The sequence below is a fragment of the Toxorhynchites rutilus genome, chromosome 3, assembly GCF_029784135.1.
Source record: "Toxorhynchites rutilus septentrionalis strain SRP chromosome 3, ASM2978413v1, whole genome shotgun sequence".
NCBI lineage: Eukaryota > Metazoa > Arthropoda > Insecta > Diptera > Culicidae > Toxorhynchites > Toxorhynchites rutilus.
The window spans coordinates 91,833,395-91,856,027 of NC_073746.1; the positions used below are offsets into that span (position 1 = coordinate 91,833,395).

At 39.7% G+C, this 22,633-nt stretch overlaps 2 protein-coding genes across 3 annotated transcripts in view; both read right to left on the reverse strand.

The window, feature by feature from the left end:
• The window catches only part of LOC129776040 (protein real-time), a 45,995-nt gene extending 38,366 nt beyond the window's left edge, over nt 1–7,629 (reverse strand). The window contains exon 1 of one of the 2 annotated variants that reach the window (XM_055781410.1): nt 7,093–7,629. In XM_055781410.1, coding sequence (XP_055637385.1) covers nt 7,093–7,155 — 63 coding nt within the window. In that variant the 5' untranslated portion in view covers nt 7,156–7,629. The remainder of the gene's footprint in view (nt 1–7,092) is intronic. The other variant, XM_055781411.1, reaches the window with a different exon arrangement.
• Nucleotides 7,630–7,782: 153 nt separating this feature from the next.
• On the reverse strand, nt 7,783–19,517 carry LOC129773308 (uncharacterized). The gene is made up of 4 exons (XM_055776909.1): nt 19,017–19,517; nt 18,325–18,935; nt 17,740–18,206; nt 7,783–7,946 (listed from the first exon to the last, which is right to left on the reverse strand). Exons 1-4 carry the CDS (start codon nt 19,515–19,517, stop codon nt 7,783–7,785), a joined length of 1,743 nt encoding a protein of 580 aa, XP_055632884.1.
• Nucleotides 19,518–22,633: the final 3,116 nt, after the last annotated feature.

Here is a 22,633-nt window from a genome sequence, read left to right on the forward strand (position 1 = left end):
TTGTTCCATGGTTAAAATTGTACTGAAATGACGCTTCCAACGCGGTATGACATTTGTTAATCTGACATCTCTGTCAAAAGTTATGGGGTTGCCAGATGCTTCCACTTTAAATGGCCCACCCTGTATTTACATCAATTTTTACAGTTACATTGGTCTTAAGAAGCCTAATTCGTTTCTACACTTTTATTTTTCGATTGGGACTAAGACTGGGAAGATTGTTGCCCAATCGGATTTATTCCACCATGTGTCATTATCTTCGGAACTGATCAGTGGATTCATGTGAACAAAGCTCTCCAGATCGCACCACTATGAGTAACGTATCTGTATCAAAATAGCGTGAAGATTGAAATGATCCCCGACACATCATATTCCAATTGATGTATATATATTTCACTGAGTTGTAGTCAGTTGTGGGAATATTGGATTTAAATTGCACTTCCAACGATACTCCCATAATAGTGACGATTATGAACAATGCTAGTGTAGAACGTATAATATAATCCACTACTAAGTACTACTAAGTCTTGTAGGCAATAGAACATTGAGAAGCTTCATCATGTAACCCTCATTGCAATAGACTAGGGAGTACTTTTGGGTTTTGTTCACTCGGACAAATATCCACATAGTATGGAGTTTCACTAGGCCAATCAGAAGTAACGAAACCATTGGGTGCCGAAATATCAGACAGGTTGGATAAGCAAACATCTACTATAAATCAAAAGGCGATTGATGACAGAGCAAAACCCCCTTAGCGTGTGTAGATTCTGTGAAATAAGCGCCGCAGCAGAGCGAAGAAGCCAGATTACACATTAGCAACAATTATTTTAAATAGCATGAACGGTAAATTATTAGCATGCTTCGCTTTATGAAAGTCACTCTATCGATTGTCGCGCTCTCTAAAGGAGCTAGGGCGCAGGGAGAAGCCAAACACAGTGTTAAGGTAGGAGTAACACGTAGCCTACATTTTACGTAACAATTTCTTCGGAACATATGCATATGTCGTAAAGTTTTAAATTACGTCGTTACTTGGAATGACGTTGAGATATGAATTAATAGGGGGTTAATGCTTTTTTTTTGCCTCTCATTTCGCGTTCATGTATGGCAATAAAACAACATCTTCGCGAACATTCCTATCCGGATTTACCACTCTTCTACCATGGCCAGACGGCACATCTGGCAGTGTTAAAAATGAGCTTGGAAAGCAATTAGCACGAAACCTGCTGCGAGCTTTCAACTTACAAGTGACGACAGCTGTGTTACATGCTTGAGCTTCTTCTTCGCTTGGTGCCAAGATACATATTTAATGTTGGCTAAGAGCGTTGGCCCCATCATGACAAAACTGAAGTGACGGATAAGACCTAATGGTTCGTGGGCATTTTCTAACCACAGTAAGTCAATATTGAAATTTCCTTTTCTACCATTGCACGACATATTCTCCGAAAAACTGCGTGATGAAAGCTCCCAAATGGGTTCATCAACATGCTCTTCGAACGAACACAATTACATTGAATCACATTTCGAGCGTCGTTTGTATGATTTGCCATACAATCAACACACAGTCAATGTTATTTGAATGTCGGTCAATCCAGCCGAACACAAGCCCCAATTCCTCGATTTCATTTTAACCTTTTTTCCCACTCGCAAATTGGTAGGTTGGAAGTAAATCAACGTTTATAACACGTGGACTTATCAGTTTTATTTTGCGGTGACGTGTGCTTTCAGCCACGAGCAACCAGATAAATGACGTATGTATTATTAATATATGAAATTGTATAACCAAATCGAACGCCGCGGCATGTAACTATGTTGCCATCACCCATCACGGTGGATCCTTCCCAATTATAGTCACCTGTTGCAGTTCCCGTTCGTGTCCGAGTGCTCGATATGAAACGTGCTTGTTCCTTGTTGAGTTGGCCACCACCAAGCTGCACTATATTTATAGATTCCGAACGTATCGGTAAATCCCGATGGCTTAAATATTTGATGCCCTTTCCCACGGTGTATCGCGTGTGGGCCGACTCGAGTTGTATAGTTTACACGTTCATAGAAATCTACAATTTTGAGCCGAAGTTCAGATCACGTTAGGATTGTAAATATGTATAGTAAACATTTCATTAGCCTTGGTTCATATTCTTTCTAAACTCAATACGATTGCATTGGCAAGCGCATGGCAAACGGCCGATGGCATACAGTAGGTGGTAAAATTCTTGGTTTTGTATAAAAGAAATCTTGACGTGAACATTGTTTATCAATCAATCATGGTAATGGTCATTTAACATTAACTACAGGGAGGCGATCTGGCGTAATGGTAACATCCATACCTCTCACGCAGAGATCACGAGTTCAATTCTCACTCTCGACATTCTTCCAAAAATGGGAGTAAAGGTGACGAACCAGCTGAAATGTGTTGAAAATCACTATAACAGAAAAAAAACATCAACTACATCCTGTAATAATGCTGCAACAGCATGTTGTAGTTCTTGAACTATTATATGATCATTGTAAAATTTTGCAGCGATCATTAATACATTGCTTCTGGTTTGCCCAGAAATTCTCGATGAGGCGCAGCTGGGGGACGTTGGGCGGGTTCGCCGACTTGGGTATCACATCGATATTCAGCCGCTCCATCTCCTCTAACGATCGCTTCGAGTAGTGGGCCTACGCCAGATCCAGCCAGAACACCGCGTTTTCGCCCTCATGGTATTTCTTGATGAACGACGCAACTTCCGGCAGACACTTTGTACTATAAATTTCCCCGTTCAAGATCAGTTCGGAACTAAAGAAGGACGACTTTGACATCCCCTTTTTGTTGATTGTCAGCCACATCAGCATCTCTCGGGGAAGTGTGTGAAATAACTTCAAAGACCTCCGCTTCCTGTCATGTATGTCCATGTTTGCCAGGTACTTTTTCACTGTTTGGCCGGTTGCACCGACCTCCTGGTCAAGCGCACGCAGCGATGTAGCCACTTTCCCCTCGATCTTCCTCTTCAGCATCCTTTGGATCTTCTTGTCGCTCAGGGTCGTTGGCCGTTCGGAACCAGGCTTTTTTCGATGCTCTGATTGTTGTCCAATAGTGCCAAGATGTTGTAGATGCCGGAACGGGCGTATCCGGCGTCCATACGGGACGGGGTACCGTTCTTTGAACGCACACACTTCTGAGTGAGAGTAGCTTCACTATTTTCGCAATCACGGATTGAGTTCGATTGATATAGCTGTCAGTTTTTTTCTGGTAATTTCGTCAGTGCGTGTGACGATAAACTCATGAAAACTCGGCAATTTTTGTCCATTTTTTTAATGCAAACGCTAAAAGGAATTTGTAAAGGGTCAATTAAAAGATCAACCAGTTCTGCGGTTGGACCCATGAACGTTCGCTTTGTAAGAAAACGTGAATGTTTGAAGGTATTGATCAGTGCCGAAAATATTCACGTTCACGACATTCAAATACGGCGAATTTCAGCCTACCTTGTATTGATAACCTTCTGCTCAAGCGAGAGTCACCATGAAGCTCAGTTTTCATTTACATCTTCATTTTCGTCATGACATTCGAAATGGTTCGAAAAAGATCATTGCATATTAGTGACAATCAAAGCATAAAATTCAACGATAATTGATTGTTCAGGATCGTCACAGCTGCAGAATCCAGTTCCGATTAGGCCAACTAATCGCAATGCGAATATCGATTGTTTCGTTCAAACTGCACACTTACACCTAGAACACTACGCACTGTAATCTTATAACTAGAAATAAATATTCAGTCGTTATCAATAGTCCAATCTATCCAGACGTGTTTATTCAATCTGCAAACGAAACGATTTTGTGTGAATTTGGTCCGTCGATGACCAAGTGATCGTTGAAGTGGTGAGTCGCTGCCAATCCTGTAGGGTCCGCCAAGCCATATCCTGGCACTCTTGAGCCGTTGCCTCAACATTGATTGATTGTTAAAAGATTCATCACATCATCGCACAAAATTCTTGTTTTTGGCGACATCGGCCATGGAATGTACAGTATAACTCTGACTATGTTTTTTGACACGTCCAATTCTATGGGCAGTTGGTGAAAAAAAAAACAGACGAGCGGAAAACGAACATAATCTTGTTTTGATTCCGGTTTAATAATACTGGCTCTAAATGACCAGCAATGATATGAAGCCCCTACGTTATGGGTATTGGATGAAAGGGCTTCAATAGCAGAAGTCGAATATCGTATTTCGCTGCCATTTGGGAAAAAATATGGTGGCTTCCAGGCCATTGAAAAAAGCCCTGAAATACTGAAAATGGAGTTAGTGAAGTGAAGTTAGATAAAGAAAGTAATAGAAACTAAGATCGTGTTAGAGCGAAATGGCGGTAGTAAAATAGCATAGAAAGCGGAAACGGAACGTCCGACGCCGTTCAACGATAAACGTCCTAAACGATTCCTGGTCCTTCTTTTTTTTTATAGATATGGAAAACAAACACGTTTTCAATAAAAAATCACTGCAAGCGACGAAGATCAACATAACGTTCGTGATAATCACCTGAAATTATTGATAGTAAGGAAAGTGCCTGAATGCAGACTTTTCGAAATTCATTCATGCTGTTTCGTTCAATATACTAGACAAAGTTCACGCGTCTCGACTCTTGTGTTATACTCATTATGTTAGATATGGTGTCGAATTTCAACAGAAGAGAATTCATTCGACAATGGGGAAAACATAATTCCTTCATTCGTGAATAAATTTTGATAATTTGTGACACTGATGTTCGTAACAAAAAATCCGGGACGAAGTTTGCCGGGTCAGCTAGAAAATATAAATCTATATGTATAAAAATGGAATTCTGTATGTCTGTCTTTCTAATTCTTATGGACTCGGAAATTACTGAACCGATCGACATGAAAATTGGTATGTAGAGGTTTTTGGGACTGGGGAAGGTTTTTATGATAGTTCGAGACCCCTTCCCCTCTCTAAGGGGGGCTGCCATACAAATGAAACACAATTTTCTGTATTATTCGAGAATTAATCAAGCAAATTGAGCCAAATTTGGCATGTGCAGGTTTTTGGAGGCAAGAAACGTTTCTATGGTGAAAAGACACTGCTCTTCCCTCTATAAGGGGAGGCTGCCATACAAATGAAGCATAATTTTCCGCATAACTCAAGACATAATCAAGCAAATCGATCCAAATTTGGCATGTGGAGATTTCAGTGGGCACGAAACGTTTCTATGGTGAATCGATACTCCTCCCCTTTCCCTAAAGGGGGAGGTTGCGTAAGTCGAGAACTAATCAATCAAATTGAACTAAAATTTGCATATGGAGGTTTTAGGGAGCAATAAATGTTTCTATGGCGATTCGACACACCTTGTGGATTCTAGGACCCCTCTAACGCGTAGGATGAACTGTCAAGCGACAGCATTGCCAACGATGTTGAACACAAAACAATATCAAAAGGAAAACTGGTTGAGTCAAAGTAGAACAGAGATCCGAAAACTCCTCAACACACCTACCCCATCTCTAAGGGGGAGGGGGCTGTCAATAAATGAAACACAAAATTCTGCATAACTCGAGAACTAATCAAGCAAATGGAACCAAATTTGGGATGTGAGGGTTTTTGGGTATGAGAAATGTTTCTATGATGATATGACACCCCTCCCTCATCTGTAATGGAAAGGGGGTCCCATAAAAATAATACATGTGATAACGAAAAATGAATATACTAAAACATATATACTAGCTGACCCGGCAAACTTCGTCCCGCCGAAAATTTATTTTTCGTTATCACATGTATTATTTTTATGGGACCTCCACTCCATTCCAAATGAGGGAAGGGTGTCATACCATCATAGAAACATTTCTCGTACCCAAAAACCCTCGCATCCCAAATTTGGTTCCATTTGCTTGATTAGTTCTCGAGTTATCCAGAAGTTTGTGTTTCATTTATATGGCAGCCCCCCTTCCCCTTAAAGATGGGGTAGGTGTGTTGAGGAGTTTTCGGACTTCTGTTCTACTTCCGGAAACGAGAATTGTGTCTGGAATTAATTTGATATTATAATGACGAGAAGTACTAGGAAATTCATAGTAAAAGGAAGTTGTAAAGGGTCAATTAGAAGATCAATCAATGAACACTTCTGCGATTGTACTCATGAACGTTCGCTTAGTAAGAAATCGAGAATGTTTGAAGGTTTTGATAACAAAAAATTCATTCTGGGTGGGACGAAATTAGCCGGGTCAGCTAGTAAACACATAAATAACAGCATTCCAACCAAAATTTTCATTCGTCCTAAATTTCTATTTCGAACTTTGCTTTCTGCGCACAAATTAAGAATAACTTTAGAGGATAAATCAAAACATCAAAAAAGATGAACATTGTTTACAAATAAATAACAGAATCCTCCCCGTTACTGTTATCTCGCTTCTACTCATTCTGACGCAGGGTTGAAGAATTCAGATCATTTGAGATTCCAACTGGAATGGATTTGTTTTCAATCCAGTCAATCTTTCATTCCACCAGTTCTGACTAGTTTGGACCGGTAGCAATCAAATCAGCAAGAACATTTGAGTAACCGTTTGTTGCGCAACTCAGATCGCTTTGTACGGGTCAGTTAAACCCGTCGAGAGTTTGCAGACAGCGCCAATAAGCGACTACAGGTTTATCACAGAATTAGAAAAAAACACAAATTCAACGAAAAAGAGACGATCAACAATACCAGCAATAGTTGTTCGCGCAAAAGAGAACGGGAGGTCGCAGAAGTTCAGCTGGCCCCAGAGACTGATTGGAGTGCTTCTGGGGTAATTGACTCTCTTCTCCCTCCCCTTTCGCGACGCTTAGTCTAGGCTAATGTTTGTTGACTTGAGCAGACACACGCTGGCATGCGCTCCAATGTGAACGATTCACAACCAGTTCTCGAGTTTGCTTCTTACGACAAGGAATTTACATCATAATGTTGCTTTCGAAAAGGGCAATCAGTTATGGATTTCTGTTTGGACGGATTCTCTGAGCATGACAGCTTCGTCGCATAATATTGTTCGATGGATAAATGCAATACACACAAACACATACACGCATGTCACAGTGTCGGAATGCTGCGATAAATAAGTACTGGGAAAAAAATTACTTACGGCCATCACTAGCTCGAAAGGATATTTATATATCCTGACGGGTGATTCGTACTTTTGAACCATCTTGTTTTCCTGTTATGCAGAGCACAGCTGCGATGTACACTCCAATTGAAATTTTCACACTATTCAAAAGCTTTGTTTTCACTTGAAACGCTGGCTCGCGCTTGATACACCTTTTCGCTGGCTTTATTTACGACGCTGCTGCTCTCTTCCACACCATTCAACTTTTACAGCTTTTTCTTTTCGCTAAACTAGTAAACAAATGCATGCTTTTTTCTTGTTGTTCATGGCCCGAGAGAGAACGCACTATTTTTTCCGCAGACGGCGATGATTCACAATTTCCGCAATTCAAAGAATTGAACTCGCTCGGCAGGACATTGCCGCGGAGGTTCGATATTTCCGCTCACTCGATACACACAAAAATTGAACAATATAATATATGCAACAAACGTACAGGACGAAGGTTGAACGGAACGCGACGCTCGCGAAACGAAAAGCTAACTCACTCTGAGCTGAAGGTTGATGCTTTGGTGATGTTTTATGAATGGACAATTCTGTTGTTTGTGGTCCCGTGTGGCGTATTTGAACGTCAAGCGAATCGCGGTCAGGGCATGGCGGGTGACTTCGCACTTGTCTAATTTAGTTTGTACGCCCATCGAAGTTTGGGAACGGTTTCGGATGGTTTTGGCTTCAGCTGTGGATGACGTTTCGTTGATAGTTAGATGGCGCTCCAGGATTGGAGTGTGTCATTGCTTGTAAGCTTTCGGGAGAAGCTTGCGTTTTGTTTGCACTTATGACCGCTTTGGGTCGTGACTGCTTCCAAATTTCATTGCTCTGTTTGATTGAACCAGTCACTAGAGGGAAGAAATCAAATTAAAACACGTTTATCGTTCGAAAGTAGATTATTTTGCAATATGATTATTGGATCATTTTGGATCAAATACTAAAATAATCTTTTTTTATGTTTACATTTTTCGTAGAATTGTGCCAAAACTGATCGAGCAGCCTGCAGCCTGTTATATCGTTTAGTACTACAATAAATTCCTAATGATACATCGATACTGATGAAAAAAAAATCATAATTACCTCATATGGCTTACATTGTCTGGAACCAAATTTACCAACGCAGTGTGGTTTCATAGACTATTTGAGGCTTGTGAATGCTGAACTACAACAGTAAACTGCCCATATTTGCATAGGTGACGTAATCACCAACAATATTAGTGTAGGAAAAACGCATACTTTTTGTTTTTTGGTCTGAAAATATAACCATGCACATTTCCAATGAAATGTTCTTCAAAATTCAATGTCTATATACAATTGAATGGATAATTAAATACTTGTTTTAAGAGCTGTGGGTAGATCTAGGTTTCATTTTGTAATTTATGAGAAACAAGCATTTGAAAAACAACAATTTCGAAGAGTTGTCAAGTCATTCCAGATTCGCTTCTCAATCGGCTCCTGAACCCCAATCATTTACAGGAGGTATTCCTTTTTCTTCGATTGTTGGATGGATCTTTGATATTTTCGGAATTTCAGATTCAATGAAATGTCTCATTTCTGCTTGGCTCCCTACTATCAGTCAGTTAGCTAAGCAAATGGTTTCAAAGTGGCCTCTCCTCTCCTTCATTAATTTCGATGCCTAATTTACTGAATGAGTCAGAGAAATCTACTATTTTACAGTGGAATTGTAGAAGTCTTCTACCAAAACTTGACTCTTTCAAGCAAATGCTCCATTTTTTGAATTGTGATGTGTTTGCTTTATCTGAAACATGGCTTCGTTCGGACAATGTGTTAAACATCCATGATTTCAATATTATTCGTTTAGACCGTGATGATTCCTATGGAGGAGTTCTCATAGGTATTAAAAATGCTATCCATTTTACAGGATTCCCTTGCCTTTAGTCACAGGAATTGAAATTCTTGCGTGTCAGGCACGTATCAAGGGTAGAGATTTGTGCATTGCTTCTATTTATATTCCTCCAAGTACAATGCTTAATTATCGAAACCTTGTGAATATAATTGAGCTTCTACCGCAACCTCATCTTATTTTAGGATATTTCAACTCACATGGAATTGGCTGGGGTGAGTCTTTTGACGCTCGCAGAGCTAATTCTATTTATGATCTATGCGATGAATTCAACATGACAATTTTGAATACAGGTGATATAACAAGAATTGCTCCATCACCAGGCCGCGCAAGTCGCTTAGATCTATCCCTTTGTTCTTCCTCTTTATCATTAGATTGTTATTGGAAGGTTATCCAAGATCCACATGGAAGTGATCATTTACCAATCACCGTTTCTATTTCGAATTATTCTGAATCGTCAGGAACTATGAATGTTCAGCATGATTTATCTAGAAACATTGATTGGAAGAGATATTCTTCAATTATTTCAGAATCAGTGGCATTAGTTCATGAGTTACCCCCGTTAGAAGAGTATAATTTTCTAGCTGGATTAATTCATGACAGTGCTATTGATGCTCAGACGAAAGGTTTTCCTAGGAATTCGTTTCGCAGTCGTCCTCCTAATCTGTGGTGGGATCATGATTGCACAGATCTTTATAAAGAAAAATCGAATGCGTTCAAGGATTGGCGTAAATCGGGTTCCTGCGAACGTTACGACAATTACATTTATCTGGAGCGTAAATTCAAAAGCTTCATAAAAGCCAAAAAAAGAGGTTATTGGCGTAATTTTGTGAATGGGCTTTCCCGAGAGTCTTCTTTGAGCACTCTTTGGAGAGTTGCCAGACAAATGAGAAATTCTTCTCATTCAAATGAACAGATTGAATATTCTGAAAGGTGGATCTATGACTTTGCCAAGAAGATATGCCCAGATTCAGCCCCGCTCCACCTCCCTTCCTGGAGACATCTGATGATATTGCGCCTCCATTCAGTATGGCTGAATTTTCGCTTGCACTTCTGTCATGTAACAATTCGGCTCCGGGGTCAGATAGGATCAAATTCAACTTATTGAAAAACCTTCCTGATAATGCGAAGAAACGTTTGTTAAAATTGTTCAATGTTTGTTTTGAGCAGAACGTTGTTCCACATGAGTGGCGACAGATTAAAGTTATAGCTATTCTGAAACCTGGTAAACCTGCGTCTGATTATAATTCTTATAGACCAATAGCAATGCTTTCTTGCATTCGCAAATTATTAGAGAAAATGATTCTAAGTCGCTTAGACAGCTGGATAGAATCCAACAACCTTCTCTCACCTTCGCAGTTCGGGTTTCGTAGAGGCAAAGGAACTAATGATTGTCTTGCTCTGCTTTCATCAGAGGTTGACATCGCCTTGAGTAAAAAGCAACAAATGGCATCAGTGTTCCTAGACATCAAGGGTGCTTTTGATTCAGTTTCCATTGAGGTTCTTTTTGAAAAACTTCATCTAAATGGGTTTTCTCCAAAATTAAATAGTTTTCTGTTTAACCTTATGCGTGAAAAACATATGAGTTTTTCCCATGGTTCTTTGTCAGTTTTACGAATTAGCTACATGGGTCTCCCTCAAGGCTCATGTCTAAGTCCAATCCTTTACAACTTTTATGTAAATGACATTGATGTTTGTTTATCAGGTAATTGTACTTTGAGACAATATGCAGATGATTGCGTAGTGTCGGTAATGGGCAAAGACAGTATTGATCTGTATAATCCCTTGCAGATTTCTCTTGATAATTAGGTTGATTGGGCTTGTAAATTGGGTTTTGAGTTTTCTACTGAAAAGTCAGAGATGGTTGTGTTTTCAAGAAAACACCATCCTGCTCAACTGCAACTTAAACTTTTGGGTAGAACAATTAGGCTCTCTTTGTCATTCAAGTATTTAGGAGTTGTGTTTGACTCCAGAGGCACATGGGGTAAACACATAGGCTACTTGAAACAAAAATGTCAGAAACGAATAAATTTTCTTCGATCCATAACAGGGACTTGGTGGGGGGCCCATCCTGACGACTTTATTAGGTTGTATAAAACAACCGTTCTATCTGTTATGGAGTATGGAAGTTTTTGCTTCAGATCCGCTGCCCGTACTCATATTCTGCAACTGGAGAGAATTCAATATCGCTGTTTGCGTATTGCTCTAGGATGTATGCAGTCAACGCATACAATGAGCCTAGAAATTTTAGCTGGCATCCTTCCTCTTTCTGTGCGCTTTTTCGAGTTATCATTCCGTTTTTTGATACGTTGTGAAACACTCAATCCGATAGTGATAGCAAACTTTGAAAAAATTCTAACCTTAGGTACTCAATCTAAGCGAATGTTACTATATCATGAACTTCTGACCCTGGAAAGCCCATCGGCTTCATCTGGTTTCCAATCCATTCCTTCAATTTTGTTCAATCCTTCTATTAATTTTGACTTGACAATGAAAGTTTATGTTAGTGGTATTTCAGGTGATCTCCGCCAAATAGTTATGCCTGCAATATTCTTGTCAAGATATAAACATATTGACTCAACCAAAACTTTTTTTACTGATGGATCCAGTCTTCATGGTTCCACAGGCTTTGGGGTATTTAATATTGACTTCTCCACATTCCGTAAGCTTAGTTTACCTTGTTCGGTGTTTGTTGCGGAATTGGCTGCGATATACACTGCTTTACAACATATTCAGTCCTTGTCACCCGAACATTTTTACATCTTTTCTGATAGTCTCAGCTCTTTAGAGGCACTTCGTTCGGTAAGGTCTAGACATTCTTCGTATTTCTTGTCTGGAATCCAACAGCTTTTAAGTGTTTTGATGAGTAGATCATTTAATATCACTTTTGTATGGATTCCCTCTCATTGTTCGATACCAGGAAATGAAAAAGCAGATTTTCTAGCTAAAAAGGGCGCAATGGAAGGAGTCTTATTTCATAGGCCCATTACTTTTGATGAATATCTCAATATTCCTCGTGAACGTGCACTTGAATCTTGGCAGACAAGTTGGAATGGAATTGATAAAGGTCGGTGGCTGTATTCTATCATTCCTAAAGTTTCCCTCAAATCATGGTTCAAAGGATATAATTATTCTCGTGATTTCATACGGGTAGTGTGCAGACTAATGTCTAATCATTATTCCTCGAATGCACATCTTTTCCGAATTAATATTAGTGATAGTAACTTATGTGTTTGCGGTATAGGTTATCATGATATTGATCACATTGTGTGGTATTGCTCTGATTTTCAAAATAACAGGTTATCTTTAATAGAAAATTTCCGCGAAAAGGGAATGACCCCCTATGTTTCGATCCGCGACGTTCTGGCTACACGCAATCTCGATGCTATTTCGTTGATATATTATTTCCTCAAGTCCATACACTTTCAAGTATGAGTATGTGTGTATTTTTTCTATTATTTTTAATTATCGTTTACATCTCCACCTTTTTTATTTTTTGTTATTAATAATTCTATAATTTGCCAATAATCTATGGTTTTAATGTTTTCATTTTTCTCCAACTATTTCCCTCAGAACTTAAACACATTCAGATTCACGCATTCGCACGCAATCTTCAAGGAGGTGGTTATCTCTATCAAAAAATCCTCAAGAAGAAGCCTCAAATATTATTTTATTATGTATTGTTATATAATTATTTATATTGTATCATTTCTTGAAAAAACTATAGGGTTTTTATGCCTTTTTGAGAAAGAACATTTGCATAGTTCTACTCACAAGGGCTTTTCCCTATTCACAAACACGGCTCATTGATGCTTAACGTTGCTGAGCCAATTGAAAATAAATGCTCAGCTGAAACTAAGTTCAAACCTTTTTATACTTGGGATTCTCTAAGCAAACAATGAGAGTCAACAATCTACAAAATTTGGGAAAGATCGGTCCACAAATAGAGGACCCAGCAAACATTAAATCGCATAACAAGCGTATATATAACATCATATGCCCTAAAATTTGGTTGGCATATAATGCGCCTAACTGGCATATGCATGCAAAAGTGGAGGCTACCCAGCAAACATTAAGTCGTATGAATAGCTATAATTGGAGGCGATATACATACAACCAAGACACATTTGTATGATATATGATGCAGATAACTAGCATATACACACAAAAGTGGAGGCGATATACGTATATGCCATATTTTGTACGCATATAAAGCCGTATATAACGATATGCGATGCTTTTTGGACTGATATGCGATTTGATACGACAACGTTACCACTCAATCCATTGATGACATGGAAAATCGTGTTTTTGCATTTTATGCGATTTTAGATAACTATGATCGATATTTTGATTGATATTTTATGCGATTGTGATTTGATACGAAATTATATGTGACTTATCATGTGCAAAGTTATACGATTTAATGTTTGCTGGGTATATACATACATGGCAAATGCTTACCGAATTTGTTTGGATGAATATGCAACTTTGACCGGCTATAATAGCGATTATGTTGAATTAAATTGCGATCTAATGTGAATATATTCATGAATTGTCAAAGCATCAAATACGACTTTTGCCATACTCATATACGATTTATTACAGACATAGAAAAAAACAAATGGGGCAAAATATTTTCGTGAAATGTTTATTATAGCCTCACGAATCGCCCTTTTTATATATGAGTATTTATGTTTGTAAAAATAATAATTGTTTGATTGACTTGTGTTGACTGCTCCGATGTGGGTTCGAACTCCGGTCGTCTGGATTATCATCCACCAGCTATCTCGCGTGGCTATCTGAAATTGATTCCAATAGCAGTTAAAACTTTCGAGTGCATCAGCATTTCATTGACATTTCAATATGATGTAATATGTTCTTTATTAGGATCTAATATGATTTACTGTTTCATGATTTTCTTCAGCAAACAACACGATTTACTACAGTACTGAATCGATTTAAATTATACGCTTATACGACACACAAACTGCATCAGCGTAATATACGCATATGATGCGGATTGAATATATTTTACGACAATGTACATCATAAAATTGATGTTTATTATACCGAATTGCGACTCAATTTGATAATGGTATATAAAATCGAGTTTTTACATTTTATGCGATTTCAAATATACACGATACATACTTTGATTGATATTATATGCGATTATGATTTATTCGGATTTCTTGTAAGACTTGACACGTGCAAAATTATACGATTTAATGTTTGCTGGGGAGTATAAACTGTCTCAAGAAGTCGTTGTCACGTCACACAAAGTATACGATCCATTCCAGCTTGACGTGGTAATATTTTGACTCAATACAACCATTGTTTTAACGTTACATACAATACAAAATTAAACGATGTTTTAGTGGAATTCAAGAATCATCAGTTGGAGAATATTTTATAAACAGATGGGCTTGCTGTCTGTCAAATACTGTTGTGACGAAACAACACCTGACTTTGTTTCGGACTGTTGAACATTAATGTTTGAAACTGAACTGAAACCATTCCAAAACATACAAATGAACTTCCTTCTATGTTTTGTCAACAATAGATTAACGTAGATTCCACAATATAGAATTGATTCTTGTTTCGACTTCCAGTTTGCTGGTAATAGTATTGAATGACGAAAAAATATCGAAACCCCATACGATTTGGGTATTTCGCTGCAGGTGTCTTACCAGCGGTAGTAGTAGAATATCGTATTCCGATGTCATTTTAAAATCGAGGATGGTGAAATCTGGTTCGTTAAAAACGGATCTAAAAGGCCGAAAATGGCTTGGAATTCTACAATACGATCGTGAATGGTAGCGTTGGCGTATATCCATGGGTACGCGAAGAAGAATTAAAAAAGAGAATATAGTTTGATAGTGAGCAGATAGGATTCAAGCGAGAGGGAGATAATATTTGAGTGGTAAGAACTTACCCTTAGAGCGACGCGTGTGGAGTTAGACAAAGAAAGTACACATCCGAATGCACACGCAAACGTTAACGGTTAACGATCAAAGTCAAAGTCATCTTCAACACGCAAACATAAACGCCTGAGCTCAGGCTACGCACACATGCACACAGATGCAAACAAAGAGTTTATCAAAAATTTCAGATGGAAAAATCAAACGCGTTCCCCCTGTAGTGAGCGCCACTCGATGAACCAGGATTGTGCTAGCCATCGATGGCAGGCGCCAGAGTGAACGTGTTAAACAATCATACATAATCAGTTGAGAGCCGTGGTGGCTCGTGCTGTGTCAAGTATTCGTCTCCAATCTACTCGGTCCTGGGCCACTCGGCGCCAATTCCGTAAGCGTCCCATCACTCGCAAGTCGGCTTCGATCTGGTCGTGCCACCTGGCACGTTAGGCCCTCTATTTCTGGTGCCGGCGGGGTCATTGAAGAGAACGGATTTCACTGCACTGTCGTCCGGCATCCTCGCGACATGTCCGGCCCAACGTAACCTCCCGACTTTCGCTAGGTGTATAATGGGAATCTCTCCAAATAGTGCCTGTAGCTCGTGGCTCATACGTCTGCGCCACTCTCCGCTCTCCGTTTGTACTCCACCAAAAATAGTCCGCAGCAGTTTCCGCTCAAAGACGGCCAGAGCGCGTATGTCCTCCGTGAGCAACTTCACAGTCTCGAGTCCATAAAGGACCACTGGTCTTATTTAGCTTTATGCGACGCCGTATTCTCCTTGACCGAAGCGTCTTTCGGAGCGCAAAATATGCCCGATTTCCAGCTTGAATGCGTCGTTGGATCTCTTTCGTGGTATTGTTGTCGGCGGTGATCAGAGATCCCAAGTACACGAATCAACCACTTCCAGTACATCGCCGTCCGCTGTCACTGTCCGTGGGAGGCTCACTGTTTTCTCCTTTGAGCCTCTTCCCACCATGTACTTGGTTTTTGACGCATTAATTAGTAGTCCCGCCCTCCTGGCAGGTGCAAACACAAAAAAACAGATATTTCAGCATGAAAACAATGTTTTATCAATACAAGAGTCATTGAACTATCCATCTGTAAGGTCGTGTATACCAGTTGTCTAATAATGTGAAAGTCATGACCAAAACAAAAGAACAAAAACCTACCACTCATTGACAAATTTAGGGTAGGTTTATAAAATTAGTATGGAACTCTCTTTCGCGGATAAACCGCACCGCGGATAATCCGCTCGCGGATAATGGGGGTTACACTGTATTATACTTTTTTTTATTCATTATATACTAACATTTATTCACAATATAACTTTATTTCAAGATAGCATTTCCTCCTTCATGTGGAGCATGTTCCTTGTTGAGTGTTGATAATTTTGTTCGAGAAGAATGAGACTGACTGGATTCTCTTTTCTGTTTCTGGGTGATTAGTCCCCACACTCTGTATTGTATCTAGTTTCTAGATTGATTTATTTTCACACATCCATTAACCGCAATTTACCGATAAATTTGCATAATTTTACTACTCAATTTTTATTTATATTTTCTTTTTGGTATTACCCTTATATCTGGGGCATTTTACTCAATCTTGCGGTAATTCTTTATTATAATTTAAACATCAGTTGGAGTATATAATTATTATGATGAAGATATAGAGAGGGTTACAGGAAAAGAGACTCCCTTACTCCCGCGGATTTTTCCTTTATCAATGTCAAAATTAAACTAACTGATTCTTATCATACAGCTTCTATTAAGACAACGATTGAAAGGCCAGGCGCATTCGTAACATTCTACAATACATATTATTTTACTAACCATTTCCTTCAACAGATACATTTTATGCGATAGTTACACCGACTGATTGTATCCGCAAAGTTTTGTATTAAGATTCCTTTCTAATAGTTGGAGCACTGTCATTCCCGCTGATTCCCCTTTTATCAATAAATAACTTTAATCACAATTTCCCAAAACATTTCCTTCTAGGCAGCTACTAATGTGACAACGATCGGAAGGCCAGAATACATTAATAACATCCTACAATTTATTAACAAATTCCTTCAACAGATACCACAAGTAATAGTAATAGTAATAGTAATAGTAATAGTAATAGTAATAGTAATAGTAATAGTAATAGTAATAGTAATAGTAATAGTAATAGTAATAGTAATAGTAATAGTAATAGTAATAGTAATAGTAATAGTAATAGTAATAGTAATAGTAATAGTAATAGTAATAGTAATAGTAATAGTAATAGTAATAGTAATAGTAATAGTAATAGTAATAGTAATAGTAATAGTAATAGTAATAGTAATAGTAATAGTAATAGTAATAGTAATAGTAATAGTAATAGTAATAGTAATAGTAATAGTAATAGTAATAGTAATAGTAATAGTAATAGTAATAGTAATAGTAATAGTAATAGTAATAGTAATAGTAATAGTAATAGTAATAGTAATAGTAATAGTAATAGTAATAGTAATAGTAATAGTAATAGTAATAGTAATAGTAATAGTAATAGTAATAGTAATAGTAATAGTAATAGTAATAGTAATAGTAATAGTAATAGTAATAGTAATGGTAATAGTAATAGTAATAGTAATAGTAATAGTAATAGTAATAGTAATAGTAATAGTAATAGTAATAGTAATAGTAATAGTAATAGTAATAGTAATAGTAATAGTAATAGTAATAACAAGTTAGGCCAGTAACACCGGCTGAGTGTATCCTATGGCTTAAAAGTTTCTTGTTATTGAGTTTATATCATCTGCGAAGCCCAGGGTACTTTTGTTGAAAATCGTGGGCTATATTAAATAACATACAGGATAGCCCATCCCTTGCCTTAAACCTCTGCGTGATTCAAAGGGGCTCGAGAGTGCCCCCGAAACAAGAACGTAGCACATAACTCGCTCCAAGGTATCTTTAATCTGCCGTGTCAGTTTGTCCGGAAAACCGTAGTCGTGCATGATCTGCCAAAGCTGTTCTCGAACGACTGCATCATAAGCTGCCTTAAAGTCTATGAATATGTGATGAGTGGTCACGTTGTACTCCCGACATTTCTGGAGGATTTGTCGGAGGGCAAAAATATGGTCCGTAGTGGCGCGGGCCCCCACGAAGCCCGCTTGGTACTGCCCTACGAAGCCTTTGGCTATCGGGGATAGACGACGTGTTAGAATCTGGGAGAGCACCTTGTAAGCGGCGTTAGTTAGCGTTATGCCGCGATAGTTGCCGCACTCGAACCGATCGCCCTTTTTATAGATGGGGCAAACAATACCCTCCATCCATTCTTCCGGTAATTTCTCCTCCTCCCAAATCCTGGATATTACCCAATGATGTGCCCTTTGCCAGTATATTTTCACCGTGTTTATAGAGTTCAGCCGGAAGTCGGTCTTTTTCAGCGGCTCTATTTGCCTTCAGCAGCCCGATTTCTCACTGGATCTCCTGGAGGTCGGGGGCTGGGACATCATTATCGTTTGAGGGCACTTCCAGGTAGGTTTCCATTACGGCTCCATCTGCTATCTCGCCATTGAGGTGCTTATCGAAGAACTGCTGCCACCTGTCGACCACCTCGCACTCGCTTGTAATCAGGTTTCCTTTCTCGTCCCTACACATGTCTGGCTTCGGTGTGTAGCTCTTACGAGATTGGTTCACCTTCTCATAGAACTTGCGCGTATCATTAACTTGAAATAGTTGTTCTAATTCGTCACGATCCCTGTCCTCCTGCTGGCGCTTTTTTCGCCGCAGTATCGTGGTCAACTTATTCCGCGCTCGTCGATATTTGGACAAATTCTCCCTCGTGGCAATGCTTAGATAGTTTTTCCGAGCTGTTTTGCTTCTCTCCATCGCTTGCTGGCACTCCCCGTCGAACCAGTCGTTTTGTGGGCTCGTAGTTTCCTCACCTAGTACCACGGTTGCGGTCTCTTCGATGGCAGAGCTAATCTTACTCCAGCCGTCTTCGAGATTCGAAGCATTTAGATCCCCAGAGGAGGGCAGTGCCTCATCCAACAGGCGCGCGTAATTCTCGGCAGCTTGCGGGTCTTTTAACTGCCGAATGTTAAACCGAGGAGGGCGGTTTTGCCGTGAGTTGTAAGCTCTCGATAGTTGTTAGTGCACATGTACTCCTACTAGGTAGTGATCCGAGTCAATATCCGCACCGCGCAGGGAGCGTATGTTAGTGATGTTTGAGAAAAATCGGCCTTCGATGAGGATGTGGTCAATTTGGTTTGTTGTATGTTGGTCAGGTGATCTCCAAGTGGCATTATGAATATCCTTGCGGGGGAAGAAAGTGCTTCTGATCACCAGGCCTCGGGAAGCTGCGAAGTTGATGCATCGCTGGCCGTTGTCGTTCGTGTTGGTGTGTAGACTGCATGGGCCTATCACCGGTCTGTACATTGTTTCCCTACCAACCTGGGCGTTCATATCCCCGATGACGATCTTGATGTCCCGTGGTGAACCGCTGTCGTATGTCGCTTCCAGCTGCGCATAGAACGCTTCCTTCTCGCCGTCGGGTCTGCCTTCGTGCGGACAGTGCACGTTGATGATGCTGTAGTTGTAGAACCGGCCTTTTATCCTCAGTACACACATCCTTTCGTTGATCGCCTTGCAATTAATAACGTGATCAAACATTCTGCCCAACACTACAAAGTCCGTTCCCAGCTCGTTGGTAGCCCCACCGCTCTGGTAAAACTAGGCCTTACCGCCGCGGACCTTCCACACCTTCTCACCCTTGCGACAGATTCCCTGCAAAGCCACGGGGTTGGTTACCCGATCTTCACTATGGTTACTCGTATCCCAGCCGGCACCACGGGGAGGTAGGGATAGGAGTTACTGGACAGGAAGCTAAGGACCACGAATGTTAAATAATCACGATGTAAAAATTGGAGGTCGGTCAAGGACCAACCCGAATTTTCCCAAACAACGGCATACCGTGTATTACAGGTAACAGGTAGATTCGATTTATATATTGGGTTGGGGAAAAAGAAATGTCGTATATTGTCAATATATGGCAACACTTAAACATATCTTGTGTTGTACTCATCGCATCGGGTCATACTATACGGCTATTTAACACTCCTATACTCGCGCATTGGTCTGTCAGACCGAGAAATCAATAATTCGTTCATTTTGCAGAAAATATCAACACTGCGACTTTGCGATTCTCTCTAGCTTCGTTATTCGTCGTTCGTCATCGTTTAGCGTATCGCATGTGTTGGTACAAAAGGGACGTGTGCTACTTTTTTAACACTTTCGGTCTGACACACCGACGCGAGTATAGGAGTAACTTTTTTGGACAAGTGCCATTTTTCATATTCTAGAATATTGTTGAATGAAATGTATAAATTAATGTTAGCGGCGTGGAATATTTATTGAATATAATGAATAAGATCATTAACGGACTATTCTTATTTGATTTCAGTCCCTTTTGTAACTGGATTGAACGGATCCATATATTAACTATTCGTCGATATAATCGTCGTTAGATTCATACGTTTAAAAGCAAAATATGAATGTTTGACTTTCGTATAGTTATTCGCTAAATATAATGGTCATACATATACACACTTGTGGAAGAATTTCACTTGTGGAAAAATTGTAAACAGTAAACTATAAACTAATCGGTGGCTTATGGAAATTTTTAACAGTTACAGTTTCGGAGATATTTTGACGTAGGACTACGTCTAACCGGAAGATATAGGGGGTGAAATGGAAATCTAGGCACTGAACAAGTAGGAAAAAATGCAAGATTTGGAACGCTTATAACTCGAGCATTTCTCAATAGATCACAAAGGTTTTTGCATCAATTGATAGGAAATATATCTACGCATCTATCATAACGAATAACATTTCATTTTTGTTGAGATAAATAATTGAATAATTGTGAAATATCAAGCATTGTCAAAATGCACTATGTGCCCATTTTTTATTGGTCCATTTTGTGCTCCTCAAATCGTACCGACCAAAACGGGCAACCAGAGCAGCAGCGAAATAGAATGAAGCACGTTTGGAAAGGAAAAAGAAAAAAAAGAACGAAACATTGGTCGCAGTCTCACACATGCGTAATTCTCGAGCCAGCCAGTCAGCTTAAAAATCCCCGCTCCGCTGCCGTAACGATCATTCTCATTCAAACCGTACACCACATCGGTTCGCATCACAACACATCAACAAACCAACCCAAGCAGCCATGTATGGACATGGTAAAGGAGGAAAAGTGAAGGGAAAGGCAAAATCCCGCTCGAACCGTGTTGATCTGGAGTTCCCCGCAAGGGTAGCTAGGCCGAGCGCGTTAGTACCAGTGCACCAGTCCACCTAGCCGGCGTTATATAGTTTCGGCCGCCGTAGTGATCGAGTTAGCTGGCAAAGCTGCTCGCAACGATAAGAAAACCCGCATTCGGAACAGAACACATTCGGTTCGGCGGACATCAAGACAACAGGCAGTTGCAGCGAATAGCGAGTGGCAAACGCAATCGCAAAACGGCATCAGGTAGCAGAAGAAAAAAGTTTGTTCTTTATACAAACTGCTTTGTTGGCAAATCCAGAACAAGGCGGCATCGAGGGCGTTCGAAATGGTTTTTTTTTTCAAAACCACGAGTACTAAGTTTTCTAAATTGGAACCATTCCATAAAGCAAGGCGCTTTTCAGGGCCATTAAACCTTCCAAAAAAGAGTTTAGGAAATACAGTTCAATGCTTTCTAAAACGTTATCCAAAATAATAATAAAACACAAATTGATTTTTTCATAATTTGTTTGCCAGGATCTGATGAGTATGTGAATTTGGCAGTTGTTCTGAGCTTATTGATAGTTGGGGACTTTCCTGATTATTCAATTTTCACCAATTCTTAAATTGTTTCCAGATTGAAAGTACAGTAATTTACAATTAGTTCGACAATTAGCTAATTGGACGGACATGTAATGCGGCTTATTTAGTTGGACATTTTTGTAAACATAGAGATCCAAATTATGACCCCACATTGAAAGTCGACACTGTACCACTGTCATCGCAAATGTTCAATTACAGGTTAAAATCGCCTCCAATGCGACACTGAGTGGCGCTTCGGCACGTCGCATTGAATGTAATTTACTGTACAACATGTCACAAAGCTGGATGGGAAGAAATTTTACAACTGTGAAAGCTGTGGCGAGTGACAAATGCAATCGCTAAACAGAAAGGTTTAGCCGAACAAGATGGGGATATCGAGTGATAACAAAACAATAAACTCTTTAGATTGAAGATAATTTTGTGATCTGAAAAGGACCCTTTTTAGCCTGCATGTGAATCCAACGAGCGAACAAATCGTAATGAATGTATTTTTTTCGCTCCCTTTTAACGCTCATTCGTTCGTCTCGTTGGACTCGCCCCTCTGGCTGAGTCTGCCGATTTGTCTCTATCCTGTGAGTGTGTACCGCTAGAGTATAAAACACGCGGACCCCAAAAAATATCTTATTTTCTTTCAAACCGTAAACCCGTGTGGTTGTACGGCATCGGCATCGTGGACGTAACAAAGGAGGACAAGTTAAGGGAAAGTTAAAGTCTCACTCGAACCGTGCAGGTCTCCAGTTCCCTGTTGGTCGCATTCACTGATTGCTCCGCAAGGGTAACTAGGCCGAACGGATTGGTGCCGGAGCACCAGTATACCTAACAGCGATTATAGAGTTTCGGCCGTCGGAGTGCTCGAGTTGGCTTGCAAAGCTGCTCACGACAATCAGAAAACCCGCATCAAGAACAGAGCAGCTTCGGTTCGGCG